Source organism: Cotesia typhae, unplaced genomic scaffold, assembly GCF_013202065.1.
Source record: "Cotesia typhae breed Kobodo isofemale line unplaced genomic scaffold, CoteBio_Ctyphae contig_83, whole genome shotgun sequence".
Classification (NCBI taxonomy): Eukaryota; Metazoa; Arthropoda; class Insecta; order Hymenoptera; family Braconidae; genus Cotesia; species Cotesia typhae.
The window spans coordinates 1,184,868-1,201,424 of NW_027423769.1; the positions used below are offsets into that span (position 1 = coordinate 1,184,868).

The 16,557-nt window shown below is 32.7% G+C and overlaps 1 protein-coding gene and 1 long non-coding RNA gene across 2 annotated transcripts; one reads left to right on the forward strand and one right to left on the reverse strand.

Moving 5' to 3' along the window:
- Positions 1–357: 357 nt before the first annotated feature.
- On the reverse strand, positions 358–1,150 carry LOC141533280 (uncharacterized). The gene is made up of 3 exons (XR_012480235.1): positions 990–1,150; positions 828–929; positions 358–745 (listed from the first exon to the last, which is right to left on the reverse strand). It is a non-coding gene; the product is annotated as an uncharacterized LOC141533280 (long non-coding RNA).
- A 241-nt stretch (positions 1,151–1,391) lies between these two features.
- Positions 1,392–3,148, forward strand: LOC141533180 (1-phosphatidylinositol phosphodiesterase-like). Its single transcript, XM_074251905.1, has 2 exons — positions 1,392–1,421; positions 1,805–3,148. The coding sequence occupies exon 2, from the start codon at positions 1,824–1,826 to the stop codon at positions 2,775–2,777; it is 954 nt and encodes a 317-aa protein (XP_074108006.1). The 5' UTR covers positions 1,392–1,421; positions 1,805–1,823; the 3' UTR covers positions 2,778–3,148.
- Positions 3,149–16,557: the final 13,409 nt, after the last annotated feature.

Genomic DNA, 16,557 nt, shown 5'->3' on the forward strand with positions numbered 1-16,557 from the left:
TATCTACTTAACTTAAAATAATAATAATAATAATAAAATTTAGAAATTTTTTTGGCCATTATTATTATTATTATTATTATTACTACTAGCAATCTTATAGTCACCATGTGACTTTCCTGACTTGTGAAATATAAATAAATAAAATTTTGCTTTATTAAATAATGACTCGTTAAATTGCACTGTACTTTCTTAAATATTGACTTTTTCAAAAATACAAGCTCATCCTGATGTTACACTTATCAAGAGCTTTTATTTGAGTAGCCACATGAATTTTTTTATATATTTTTCATATTTACATATATATAATATATATAAATATATAAAATATATGAAAAATTGATGTGGGTACTTAAATGAAAGGTCTCAATGAGTGTAATGTCGGGATGAGCTTATATCTTTAAAAATGTTAATAATTCACGAGATATAAGGTCATTTAACCATAAAAATCCATTTTATCATAAAAATACACTGGACGCAAAATTTTGCTTATTCTTTTAATAATATAGATTATTTTTCAAGCTAATGGATTGGCTCACAATTCATTTATTTTTTTTTAACGTGAAAAAACATGTCAGTATGGTTGATAATGGAATGATCTTCCCCTCTTTGTCTATCCAAGGTGTTTAAATGGAGAAAAAGCACTTAGCAGGGAATGTATCTCGTCTTTTTTGACATTTGACACTGCTCAAACTGACTGCCGTGAAGGGTTATTGGGGATGGTTATTTAGCCAGCTCCGGCGGCTGGCTGGCAAACAGAAAAAATGATAAATAAAATAAAAAAAAAAAAAGACAAAACTGGATGGCATGATATGATGCGATGGCTGTACCGGAGGCTATTGTCGAGGGTGCTGGAAGCTGTATACTAATGTCTGCTTCCTATCCAGAGTACACGTCGAAACAATCCGATATGTATTGTTATGGATATCATCCTATGATATTACTATACATTATTCATGTTGTCTGTGTTTCCAAATTATTAAGTATTTTACCTCTTTGCTCTTATTAGTGCTTCCATATTTATTCAATTTTTTCGTAGCTTCTATAATAAAAATCCAAATATTTTATTTTTCCTGATTTTTCGGAAATTTAAATTTTATTTTCTTTTTAATTAATTTAATTTAATTTAATTTATTAAACACTCCGTTTTGTTATCATTGACGATAATTATAACTTGCGTACGTGTATTTTCCAAGGCAAGGAAATATTTCCCGCATTGAGACACTGTACTAGCAATTATATGACACTTAATACATAAAACACGAAAGTTATTGTCATACATTGTTATCTAATTGGCGCGAAGTTAATTAGTTGATAAACAAACTGGTTTTTAAAAATATTCGATATGAAATTTTTATGAAAATACTGTCTTAGTTTATAGTAAAATGTTTTTAATAAGAGTGACGGACAATATTGCCCCCCAAGTAAATATCTATTAATTATTTATACTAAAATTATTCTTGATATTCATACAGTAGAATTTAAATTTTAAATTTCCCGCTCGAAAAAATTGAAAATTGTTCAAAAATTAAGAAGTTTTTAGTTAGGATCCAATTTTTGAAGTTTTTTTAATATAACTTCGAAAGTTATAATTTGATTGACTCAAAACCTTATATAGGCTTGTTCAGCATTAAAAACTGCGTCGATTGCCACCAAGAAATTTGAAATCGAACGACGCGTTTAAAAGTTATCGCTTTTTGAAACCATCCTTTATTGCATTTTCCGGATCAATTTTTAATTTTTTTGGCTCTAGTTTAAAAATTCCTTATTAGGGTAAAAATAATATAATATACCAATTTTTGTCCAGGTTCGTTGCCAAACTCCAAATGCCGCCTCCATATTTCCTTCTACTGTCGATAACACTGCTATTCACCTTATCGAGAGTAGAAAGCGTCTGCAACTCGGCCTGCTGTACAGAAATCCCGCAGAACTACAAGGGCGTGTTCAAAACAAGCAACCCATTTTTGTCATCTCTCCCGGATTCGCGTCGATTGAACACCCTGGCGCTGATCGGGACCCACGATTCGGCAGCCTACAATACGATAAACGCTGCAGAGGCCCAAGTTCTGACCATTTCCGAGCAGCTGGGCGCCGGGATTCGAGTCTTCGACATGCGGGTCAGGCCTCTCTTGAACAAGTTCACGATGCACCACGGGCCGATCTACTTGAGGAGGTCCTTCGACTCCATAGTGACCAACGTGACCAAGTTTTTCCAAAGGAACCCCAAGGAATTGATAATAATGTTCATGAAAGTTGAATATTTCGAGCTCTTATCGGATTTGAGCGAGTGCCAAATTCTGGAGAACTACAACACGCTATCCGGGGGACTTTTCGTCAACAAGTGGAAGTACAACGACACCCTGGGTCAGCACCGCGGGAAGATTTTGCTGGTCAAGGCCGACAATGGGTTTGATAATTGCACGAACAGATTGCCCTGCAAGGTCCAGAACAATTGGGACATTTCGGCGATTGGGACCAAGTATACTGCTATTGACAAGTGGCATGACATCAAGTCGCTCCAGGATGACCAGTTCGACCCCAATCAGCATCACAAGTGCTATATTAATTACTTGTCCGGGTTCTCGGACATCGTTCAAGGCCCCAAGGCCGTCGCTACTGGCGGGTATTTCTGGTGGGGAGAACTCGATCGAACTACTGGGACCAATAGGAAGATGTACGAGTATTTTAGGAATCCGGGGAACACTTTGGTTATCAATTTGACGGACTTTCCCGGGCAGGGATTGATCAGCAAGATGACTGATAGCAATAAGGAGGTGTAGTTTGCATAATAAAAAATTTTGTGTCATTGCGTCAAAAAACTTAGTGTTAAAAATTTTTGTGTTAATTATTTAACACTTTAATGTGTAAATTTAACATTTATTGTGTTAAATCAACCCAAAAAAGTGTAAAATATTTAACATAACAATTTTTAACACAAAATTTTTTACTGCGTGCAGAGTTTTGGGTTTAGGGAAAAATGTTTGAGATAAAAGTTGTAGAAAATTAAATTTTAAATGACTATTGAAAATGAAAATTTTCATAAGATTGATATTTTGGGAGATATTGATGGTTTTTGGAAAAGGTGCAGTGTGATATTTTTAGAAAAATTAAAAATTTTCTTCTCAATTAACAATAAATAATTTTTTATAATTTTTTCCCTCAGAAATTTTGAAAAATTACCACTTAAATATCCTTTCACTGAAATTTAAAAATTAAAAAAGTTAGTAAAAAATATCCTTGAGACCAGAAATTACTTTCTGTCGAGGAAACATAAGTGAGTACGAGAAATATATAAAGAAGAAATAAAAAAAATAACCCAAAGAAGAAGAAGAAGAAGAAGAAGAAGAAGAAGAAGGTGTACCCCCGCAGTGTTGAAAAACAAACGAGGTTGGTTAATGAGACTTGCCTGGTCTGGAACCGTAGATGTAGACGTTGTGTCCGGAGATAAATGTGTAATTTACGGCTCGAGTGTGTAAGAGTAGTTTAGAATACAAATTTAGAGATGAAGAATGATGGAGGAGAAATGGGATGAAAACGTATGTAGCGTGACGCTGGTTCGTTCCAGTGTATACAAACTGCTTTGCATAGGAATTCATTTTATGTGGTTTACACTCACCTTTAATATTCTGTGTAAGAGTACACTCTGGGCTCTGTACTAAAGATTCTATGGGCTGACGATAACGAGGAAAGGCTCGCGTGGGTGTCAACACACACTTGCTTTAAGGTTATCGACTACTTTTTACCCCTCTACTGGTCAGAGAATTTCACAATCATAAGCCCAGAAAAAGTTTAATTCTTAAACCTGACGTGACAACGCTCCATATAAAAAAAAACCGCAATAATTACAGAGCAAAATTATGATATTTTAGTATGTAATTAAAAAAAGACCCTTACAATGATTTCCTCTTGAAATAATTACAGAACCTCAATCAAACAGTAGCCGCGGTAATCCTCAGCTCCCCTCAGCGTAAATATTCCTCGCACAATACTCAACTCATTAATTAATTCTCATTCGACATTATTCCCAGCCACGACATTTAATAACAAAAACCCATATACTACACACTCACACATCAACTGGCAAACATAAGCGATACATTTTTCATCGACATACATATTCATGGCGTCATTATCGGTCATGATCCATGAGACTGTTAAACGGTTCCGTCGGGCGGTGATTACCGCTGCAGCCATGGTTCTGCTCTCGGATTATATATATGTAGCTAAAACCCCCCTTGCAGGTATATTATCATGTTAGCTTCTTCCAGCACCATTAACCATCTTACCCCGGTTGGCTGAGCGGCTTCTCACAACTTTTTATTGCTCCTTAATTTTTTTTTTTTTTTTTTTTTTTTTTTTTTTAGCCCTCGTAAATTAATACCTAACCCACCTGACGCAGAAACACACACACACACACACACACACTCACATGAACAGTGTGTATGTAAATTATGTATGGATCCTCATTACACACATGTCGATATAATGTAACGCGAGTCAATGACAAATTGCCTCGCACTCGCTAATGTCGGCGAATTTTGCCCCCGGCTGATAATCTTCGATAAGTTTGACTTGTTTTTTATTTTTTATTTTTTTTTAAGCACTGCCTACAGGCAATCAATTTTTACATTAGGCATGTATGTACAGGGAGAAAAAATAAATAATGGGAATAATAATAATAATAATAATAATAATGATGATGATGCTTTTTTTATTTAATAAATGTTTTAGGAGCTTGAATAAAAAATAACTATTTTTGTAGGAATTAAATAGTGAGTTCTACTTAAAAGACTGTATCTCATAAAATATTGAAAATAGCCCCATAAGATAGTAATGTATTTTGTAGGAAATTTTATAAGCTACAATTTTTTTATTCTTATGATTTTCCCTAAAAATCAATATTTTAGGAGTTATAGTCATTTTTTAAATAACTTAACAAAAATTTATAGTGACTAAATAATAATTTTTGTATTTTAAGTACAGAAACACGTTTTAATTTATTATATCTCCTAAAATATCGAAGATAGACCCATAAGATAAAAACATTTTTGTAGGAAATTTTCTAAGCTACAATTTTAGATTCTTATAATTTTTCCTAAAAATCATTATTTTAGGAGTTATCACCATTTTTGCACTATTAAAAAATCCAATTTATTTTTCTCCTAAAAAATTTAATCCAAAAATGATTAAAATAAAAAAAAAAGACTTACATGATCCACTAAATTCATGATTATGTTAACACAATTATAATAAAGCCTAGCAGAGTTAAGAAATAATTAAATCATAATCCTTTTGACGGATTAAGGAGTAATAAATTTAAAAATATTCTTTTAACATTAATACTGCATTAAATAGCAGACATCTGCACCGGTAATAAACTACCAAAAAAACTCTTACAAAAAATTCACAAAACATAAATTATGAATTGCAGCAAATCCTCTTGAACAAGGAGATAATCTCTCATAAATAGAGAAAGAAAATAGCGATGCGTTTTTCGACTTATTCACATGAATTTACATTTGCAGAATAAGAGCGATCATTTCTTTATTTATTCGCGGGTGAACAAAGCAACTGAAATTTGATGTTCCAGCGATTTGAATAGACCCAACGGTCTGTAAATTTCTATGCCGAGCTTGTATGCCCGTATTGCCTCGCAAGATTTTATTTCAGATGACACCGGTGACATTTGTAGACGCCCGTGGTTCAGGCTTTGTCTACTTGTGATTCCATCGTCTTTGGATTAACGTCAGCCTGCTTCGAATACAAGACAGAAGACAGAATAAATTTATATTGTATATATATTTGTTTCGTATTATGGACAATAAACATAATAATAATGGTAATAAAGAGGTAACATACCTTCTATTATACTCAAAAGGTTATGTAACTATATACATATAACTATATATTATATTATTTAACCCGAACAAAGCATCACTCGAAATTTTTTAGATAAAATCACCCTACATCTTTTAAATCACGGGTTCAATGAGTCGGAACTAGTTCTTTAAATTTTTTAAAAAAAATTTTATTGTTAATTTTAGTACAAAAATTACAATAAAATTTTTTATTTAACAAAAATTCATTGAGAAAATTATTTAGGAATTAAAGCCAAAGTCAATGAGTCGGAACTCATTTCATACACAAATAGAATGATTTCTTAGTATTTAAAAAAAAATTCTTAGTATTTAAAAAATCTTTAAATTTTAATTACTCATAATTGTTTTTTAATTATTAATTAATTTGTAAATTATTAATTATTCAGACCTGACGGCCGATACGAAATGGACTATGTTCAGCCAGACATTGACCTATTAAATTTTAATATAGCAACATGTTAGCAGGTCGTAAAAAATTTCTAGATTGATGAAAATAAATAAAAAAATATCGTTTGAATATTGATATTAATATCGTGATCAAACGGAGACACAGAAGACATAAAAGAGAAACGGAATGGTTATTTGGGTTGTTTCGTTTGGGATCCAATATAAGGTGATTTTCACAGGCAATAAATAACTTGAGCGTGACAGTATGTAGACAGAAAATGCGAGGAATGCGAGCTCCAGAGGGCCAAATGAAAAGAAAGTGATCTTTGCGCTCTAAGAAGTACTTTGGTATCGACAGCGGCCTCCACCCCCACCTTACATACTGTATACTACAGACTACATACTACATACTACATACTATATACGAGTGTAGTATATTTTCCAATAATTGCGAGCGTGGACATGGACAGACGCCAGCCATTTTCGCAGTCGGAAAGGAGCCTCAGTTAACGTCTCAGACGAGATTTAGCCTTTTTATTTATTGTCAATGAAAATATTTTTAAAAAATAAATATTAAAGCTTTTTTTAATTACTCACCAATAAATATTTATAAATAAAATATTTAAAGCGTCATTCGCTTTTATTGTCTTGTTAATTTATTTTTTTTTTTCCCCGGATCTTTTTTGTCGAGAGTTGATAATGACGAGAGAAAATGGTTATCTTTGAAAGAGCAGAGCGACCCCTTTGATCCATTGTTCTGAGGTTGGCCCTCGGGCACTTCGGAAAAACCGCTGGCACACTCTCATCTCTTCGAAACAGAAAAAAGGAAAAAATAAAAAACGAGAAAACGAGAAAGAGGAAAAAGATAGACATGGACAAGGAGACAATGGGACGATGGAACGAAAGAGCAAAGAAAAATTTAATCCTTGTCTACCGGCGATCTCAGTTTGTATTTCTGGTGCTACCGTGGCTGTTTCACGAGTGAGAGGAGACCAAAAATTGAAAACCAGACGGAAAGTAGATTCTAGATTCTAGATTCTAGATTGTGGATTCTACTTACAAGTATTCCTCTGGGTGTATGTATTATTTATTGTCAAGTAGGTCATACTTTATATTGCAGTCACTTTTATAGTGGCCCTTTGTATCTGTCTGCTGTCTTTGCAACTCTAATATCGCTAAAGGATATTAAGTTCTATGATTTTTTGTTTAGTCAATGTTAATAAATTTTATTTTTATTAAAGTATTTATATTTTTATTTTAATGAGATTCTTAATTGAAAACGTTTACTAAATTTTTCGGACATCGTTGAATTGATTTTTAGAGTTGTTGTAATTTTTAAAAACTCAAAAATTGTTGCCAAGTATCCGGTATCGACGGAAAATTCAATTTTCGGGATTATATTGTTTTGTTGGTAAGAACAATAAGGATACTGCGGGGTAATTAGAGCTCTGTAGATTATTTACGGTACGACTAGAGGTATAATAGTCAATATTATAGACAGCGGTGGTTCGTTAGTTATTAGCTGCGGTTCTAATGGACAGATCAAGTAATTAAATATTCTAAAGCGGAGGTTTCAGTTTCTGATTTCTCGGGAGATGGACGTCCGGCTTCAATCTATTAAAAATTATCATTATTATTAAAAGATTATTTTTTTCTTTAGTATTTTTTTAAAAAATCAACTATTATTTCACTCTAATTTTTGTGACAGTAAATTAATTTTATTTTAATTTATGTCATCAATTTTTCTAATGTAATTAAAATAACAAATAATATAATATAAAATTATATTAAGATAATAAAATATAAATGTGGCTTTATATGGCTTTATATGGCTTTATATGACTTTATATGGTTTTATATGACCTAATATGATCACATATGGCTTAATGTGACCTGATATAATTAAATATGATTTTTTGTGTGACCTGATAGTTTATATATGGCTTCATATGTTCTGATATGATCAGATATGGCACAATGTGGTCTTACATTGAATTTTCATGGTCATATATGATTTCATATGGCTCAATATGGTTTGATATGATCACATATAACTGTATATGGCCTGGTATGATCATATATGGATTAATATGGTCATATAAAACATATTTATAATAAAAAAATTTTTTAATCTGTATACAAGCTCGAATAAATGTTTTATTAATAAATTTCACCCTATTACCATTCGTTTATAATGAATCATATGTTAAAAAAAATTTCTCGGTAATTAAAAATACTTTTCAGTATAAGTTGTTAGAGAATTCAACTCGGAACTACATACTGAATTATTTTTTATTCACCTCGTATAATTAAATTTATTTGCAGATGAATGTAAATAAATGGATGGAAAAAATAGCGCATGCATGGGTATATGGATATATGTGTATATATAATAAGAAATAGTAAAAATAGAAAAGTAAAGTATATCATACTTAGCGAGTAACATTATATTCAGCATTTCTTTCATATTCTCTTTAGCTACCGTCAGTTCATTAAGCCGTTGTTGGAAAAAATTCTCATTTACACTTAATGTTTTACATATGACTCCATCCCACGTATGACTACTCCCAGCATTCAGCATAATGGCTACAGATGTATACGTGTATAATATACTGTATATTTATTTACCTCGCTCTCTTTCTCTGCAGTGACTGTGCTTTAACAAAGCTAAAAAACATTTTTATATTTTTGTCAGTGTTTCATTTTTTTTTTTTTTTTTTTATGAATCTGCCGTCTATTCCATTTGACACGAGCTTTTGGCCCTGCTACTCATACGCGTACGAGTACTCAGACAGCCAGGACTAAAACAGTAACGTCCTAAGCCAAAGTAAAATACTGAAGCTTAAACTTGTGCTTTGACGCTTTGATATTATATATACTTTTATTTTAAAAATTAAAAATCCATTCGTTTTATTATTATTACAATTTTTCTTTGATTTAATTACGGAATTATTGCTTAGTTACTTTTAAAATGGCTATAACTCATGAAATATTGATTTTTTTTTTAAATTATAAGATACCAAAATTGTAGCTTAGAAAATTTCCTACAAAAAATGTTACTATACTGTGGGTCTATCTTTAATATTTTAGGAGCAAAAAAAAATTTTATTAATTTATCGGAAACACTTAAAAGTTTATATTTAATTTATTGAAAATAATTTACAAAATAAAATTTATGGTTAGCGTTGATTCAAGTAATATTTTTCCCTCGATGAAGCACACTTTACGTCTTCAATGAAATAGCATTACTCGAGAAAAAGTAAAATACACTGAGATAAAATAAGCGAACTGAAGAAATAAAAAAAATATATATATCTATATATATATATATATATATATATATATATATATATATATATAAAATAACTATTTTCTGCTGGAAAACTATTTCACTGACTTAAATTACTAAATCTTGAATTTAAGCTTTAGCTCCAAATTTCTTTTCTGTAAAAAATCTTCTATCTTATGATTTTTATTAAAATTTTTTATTTAAAATTAATTAATATAAATTTTTTTAAATAAAATTTTCTGCTTAAAAAATTCCTAAAGAATGAGATTTTTTTGGTATTTAATTTTCTTGAAGGACGTAAGTAGTGTACAAAGACTGAATATCACCCCGTAGAGATAGAATAGAGAGTTCGAGCCCGGGGAGTAATAGCAACAGTAATAGTACCATGAAAAAGAGATAAAAAGATGATAATAAAAAAGGTGGCTTATTAGCTCGCGGCAACTTTCGCTCCCATCGTTCCCATCTTGTCTTCTTCCGTCTACTAATACTACTACTACTGCTGCTGCTGCTGCTGGTAGATCAAGAAGTGTGTTAGCTTCCTAGCATTATTATACAGCAACCTCCCGTGGGCACTTGGAAGTTTGAGAAACGCGGTCTCGATATCGCGGGCGCTGCTTATAGAACGCAGCCGCAGCCTAGGAACCCCAGACGGCAATCAACCCCCGGGGTATGTTTGATCAGTTAGTCATTGCTCTATAACTTCCTTCACTCATTCGATCGTTACCAATTTCCTTCTGCACTACCTTCACGCTTATTCAAATATCGCTCTATTTTTTGCTCCGTTTGTAGGCCAGAAAATTTCAGTTATTCCGACGGGTTTTATTATAAAAAAGTTGAAAAAAATATTATTTTTATTTTAAAAAAATATTTTAGGAGTTTTTTTTTATAAGAATTAATAGTGAGCAATTATATCTCCTAAAATATTGAAGATAGTGCCATAGTATAGTAACGTTTTTTGTAGGAAATTTTATGAGCTACAATTTTGGATTCTTATAATTTTTCCCAAAAATTAATATTTTAAGAGTTATAGCCACTTTTAGAGTAACTAAATTATAATTTAGTATTTTTAATCCAAAAATATTTTTTTCAAATAACAAAAATAATTCTCAAAGTGCCACAAAATCCATCACAAAGTCCCAGGAATGGATAAGAGCCCATCTATCAGGAGCATAAGAGTAATCCCGTGTCTATTCAATCACTGAAAATGCACTTCTTGTGCCGGTGATCTCCTCCGGGAAGATCCAGGTAAGGTAACGGCATAAGCAAGCTCCTCGGAACCAACGGGTGTCGTTTGTATCAATTTCCTCCGGTTATTCGCCCTAATTCAATATCCAGGAGCCACGATAGAAAAATCAGCCCCTGAATAATTAAATCCACTTTAGTGTAAATTGATGATGGATGCACGTAACACGCGGATGAAAGTGGGACTGAAAGGAAACTTTTGGATGAAACTTTAAAGCAAAATAAAACTCAGGGAGTAGGGAAAAATCCGAATCGTCGAACAAAACTAAACTTTTAACCGAGTTTTTATTTTATTTTGATTTTTTGGTTCCATTGAAAACGTAACTGGAGTCGGGTCTGTAACGATGAGTAACTTTTGAATTTAGAGCGTCGCGATGAAAACGTTTTTAGTAGCAAAAGCCCTGTCTATATCTGTCTACAAATTCCCTCGAGCACTCGAATAGGTCATGTATGAAATATTCAGGTAATCCCGTAACGACTCCAAAATAGATTTAAACGTGTTACTCGGCATCCTCAATTGACGTCTACATCCCCGGTAGTTTTCACAAAATATTTTTTGTTTAATAAGATTCAATGAATTTTTCATTCAATTTAAAGGAAATAATTTAATAATAAATTAATTAAAAAAAAAAAAAATACCGTTTATTAGTAACAGTAATAATTTTTTAAAGTTTGGAGCACTAAAATTTAGGGACAAGTCCTTAAAATTGAAATTCAATGCATCTTATTAATAATAAACACAATATAATTATTATTCGACATATTTTTATCAATCTAATATTATTTGTATAAATTAAGAAATTTTTAGATTTTTAAAAACTAATTGTAATTATTATTTGATCAATCTAATGTTATTATTGTGAATTTAAAGGACTTAGATTGTTAAATTACGGAAAATATTTTATTTAAAATTTAATCATTTAAAATTACGGTAATTTATTATAATCGCAGGACGGTAAGACGCCAATTTACCATTTATTATTAACAGCAATAATTTTTTAAAGTTTCGAAAACTAAAATTTTATGTAGCTTACTAAACACCATATAATTATTATTCGACATTTTTTTTATCAATATAATATTATTATTATAAATTTAGAAGGTTTTAAATTTTTAAAAAATTATATTCTAGTTTAATATCATTAAATGTCTTCATTTATTTGTTTTTTTCGGTTTTCAAAAACAGGCGGATTGTTTTAATAATTATACCTTATAAATATATCCATGTATAAATTAATGTTTCGTACAAACATATACGTATATATATACATAGAAGCGTGTATAAACGGAAAAGCAAGAGCAGAGAATCCGTGAGAGATTGCGGGTAAAGTACGTAACGACGATTAATCCCACGGAGCCGACAATTAATCGTGCAATCTCGCAGGTTGCTGTGTGTGCTGAGAAGGCGGAGGATCAATCCATCCTCTGGAGCGTACCGGCATACACAACACACCCAACAGATGCGAGCAAAGAACCCCGTGCCGTAACACAAGAGGGGTGGCTAACTTTATATGTATACATATATATCTTCCGTATATCATCCCCCAACCCCGGCAAATATGTACGGGAAACCTTCTGAGGGCTCAACTTTATATTTTATCCATCATCTCAGCTCAGCCTTATTATATTATATATACACTGTCTCACATTTCCGGGCTAATTGCATTTTAAATTCCCCTTTTTATTTTAACCTCATTATTATTTACCCGTAATTAGAGTCTTCATTACCGACATCACGCTACTTTTATGGCCATCGCTATTTTTTACAGCAACTGCTAATTAAGCTATCAAATTTTTTATTCAATATTTATTAGTGTTAAAGTTATTTTAAAAAAAATTAACAAAAAAAAAAATACTGAGTCCAGGATTTGAACCCCATTCTTTTTGCGTACAAGTTTAGTGGTCTTTGTGCTTAGCCACGCGAAAAAATCGAGGTAACTCCTATTTAAAAAATTTTCTTTTCCAAATTTTCTATAAAATCCCCTCTTTTTACTGGTAAGAAAATAAATCTAAAATTCAATTTGAAAGCCCCTTTAAAATGCGAGTAAAATTGTAGAGTCAGTAAAAAAAGAAAGTTTCCTCGGGGATTATCCGGCATTTATTAACATGAATAAGCTACGGATTTTGGGCGAGTATTTTCCCGGCAGTCAATAGGACTCGGAGTAATTCAAATCACGTGTCTCTGTTTTTAGTTTAACCGGTAAGCCCTCGGGAAAGAAATGAGTCCTTGTGGGCATTGGAAATAGAAACGTGTTCAGTGGTTTTAAAACGAGCATTCTCACCACACGTGCTCCTTCTATTTCTCTATCTCGGGGTGAATAGAACCGGTAGGATATTAAGTTACGTTAAATAGAATGAAATACCGATTCAGTCGGAGCACACACACACACACACACACACACACACACACACACACACACACACACACACACACACACACACACACACACACACACACACACACACACACACACACACACACACACACACACACACACACACACACACACACACACACACACACACACACACATACACACACACACACACACATGTGGATGGTTCTTTATGCTTTTAAGTTTCCAAATTGTGGAATATTACGAAGTAGAAGCAAGAGGCCAACAAAGGAACAGAGTGGTTACTCGGGCTGAAATTCTTAAGTGAGGCCCACAAATCTCCGGTCAATGACAGTTATGTACGGTCCAGCTATCAGGCGACTTACACCAAGTTGTCCGGTGACCGATCGAGGGAAAAAACAGATGCTGACAATAAAAAAAATGAATACAAACACTCACTCACGCACACAATATGGAAACTGCTGGAGGACGAGGACGAACGTTGTATCTGGTTTCTTGGGAGCTGGATGTGGAAAATTTATCGATCGGGGGTCATCCATCATGGCTCACTCTATTAAACCACCATGGCCTCCTATTATATCTGTGTACTACACACATCGAGGCACACTAGGCTGACCCCTTTTCCGCTAGCACTTTGCTTCTTCCTTTTTCCTCCCCCCCCCTCCACTCCCACGGCAGCCGATGGTATTCTCTTCCTGCGTGGTCTTTATTTCTGGACATGTATTATCAGTGTCGGGTATCAAAAGGACGTTTGATTTTTTTCGGAAAAACGAACGAATCGTTTTTGTAGGAAATATTCGGTTTTGGTGGTAGAGATGATAAAAAAGAAGAGATGACCAATTTGAGATCTAGGGAAAAAAATTATTATTTTTTACAAATAATTATTATCATTAAAAAAAATTTTTTTTTTTAAATTAAATTCTAAATCTTCAACTTCTCACTATAAAAATAGTCGTAACTCCTAAAATATTGATTTTTGAGAAAATTTATAAGAATCCAAAATTGTAGCTCAAAAAATTTCCTAAAAAAAAATATTACTATACTATGGGGCTATCTTTAATATTTTAGGAGATATAGTCTAGTCATTTAAAAAATTCCAATAACTATTAAAATATTTACTTAAGAGGAAAATTTTATTAATTTAAAAAAAAACACAACCCCTGGGGATCTCGGAAAAAGAAAAAAAGTTGCTAGAGGCAGTGCTAGAGATGAGCGAGCCTAGTAAGTATGCGGCAGAGAAATAATAATTTATCATAGAGTTTGAGTTTGATTATACCAGACAAATAACATCAAAGTCTGTAGCAGTAATCAAGCAAACACGCGGTTCAGTTATCAGCAGAGCCGTCCCTAGATGTCCAACGTAATTATGTCGTGAGTCTGTAATGTGCTCCGTGTGTATGCGGGTCGAGCTGGCTCCCGAGGGGTATGAGCTGCCACAACCTACTACACAATACGCTATATATTTATACATACATGTATACTGTGTGCACAGGCTCTGAATTTCACCGTTCTCTCTATACTCTCTTTACTCACGACTCCACTTGTCATCCTTCGCCCTTCCCCGAGCCCTCCTTCAGGTCCTATTCCTCTCGCCCGTCCGTTCTATTCTCTATCTTCAATATTCTATATCTCGAGCATCGTACGTCAGCCATCAGCGCACAGTCAGTCAGCACACACCAGATATCACAACGACAAAATGTTACGGGTATTGTGACCAAAGACAATTCGCCTATATTATTCATGTGTCTCTATCTATACACTGTACACTCCATAAACTCTCTGGTATATGCTCTATTCTCTTCAGTACTTCAATTCACTGACAAATCACTCAAATTTATCTAATGCTTGATTTTATTCGAGTATCGACATTTTTTAACATTCGGGATATTTATTTATATTTCTTTTTTATTTTGATAGTTTGTATAAAAAAATTTATTTGCATAGAAAATAATATAAAAAAAAACTGACGTCAAGATTCGAACCCCGTCCTTTTCGTATGAAAGTTTAGCGAACTTTGCGCTTAGCCAAGCCAAAAAATCGACGTAGCTCCTATTTAAAAATTTTCTTTTTAGAAAATTTCTCTAAAATCTCCTCTTTTTACTAGTGAGAAAATAAATTATAAATTAAATTGTTAAGATCTCTAAAAATTAATTTGAAACAAACTCTTAGGCTAACCAAATTAATTCCTTCCTTCAAATTCAAATTTTGTGGGAACAAAAGCCCGTAATTAAGATCTCAGATCATTAAAACGCAACAATAACAACGCATAATTGAAATTACAGCAGAGTAGCGGAGGCAAACTCTCCAATTATCCGTAGGATATTTTGATGTTTGAATTTAGCACGGAAACTTTGATAATTATAATATCCTTGAACTACTTGAAGGTAGAATGAAGGCATACATATGTGCACCGAATCCCAATATGTCTCTCTGCAGATGTATATATGTGCAATAATACATAACATAAGAGCTGGTGGTGCTGAGCATGTGGCATAACGTGTGGAGCGATTAGAAACGTGCGTTCAACACGGTTAAGCTATATTGCATAGTATAGAAGTGGTAAATCGGATTACCGGTCGTACATCATGTTCGAAACACGTTCTGGTATATTCTGTTTCACCGAAGCCACATGGCGTACAAGCCATATGTTTATATATATACATCTATGATGCTTATTTTCGACAACCATGCTGGCCAATGCACTCGCAAGTGCATGTGGAGCTTTTCGAAGCTTGCCTTAAATGCAGTCTCTCTTCTCGTTAACTCCGTGTGGTCCTAGCTCGTACAATTTCGACCAGACAATCGATGTGATTCCTCGAATTCCCAATGCGAAACGTGGAGTGGTTTAAATTGGGCCAATCCGACTGATGAATCTTTTGCGCATCAAATCAGAGTTTCCAGTAATCAAATAAATAAGTTTTTAAAATTTTTAAATAAACTTTTAAACAGAATAAATGCGTGAGCTATAAATTGGTAAGCTACTGTAATAATGGTGATAATAATGGAGCAACAAGCAGCAACCATGAATTTGTATTAAATTGGCGGGAAACTTTTTCCACTGGGCAAATAATAATAACTTGAAATATCAATTTAATAGCACTTTATATCCAGGGTAGCATACGCCCGCTTTTATATTATAGCAATATATTTTTTTACTCTTTTATTATTTCCTCCCCCGACGGTACTTTTCTATATATATATATATATATATATATATATATATATATATATATATATATATATATATATATATGTATGTGTATGTATATACGTTTATTTACATTAGATGGAGCAGAATGGACAGCTCTGAAAGGCCAATGGTTTTCCACTTTATTGCTTTCCCATTGTTCAAGTATTATTCAAAATTGTTATACTTTCGCGATATTGAATTCTCAATAACTTTTTT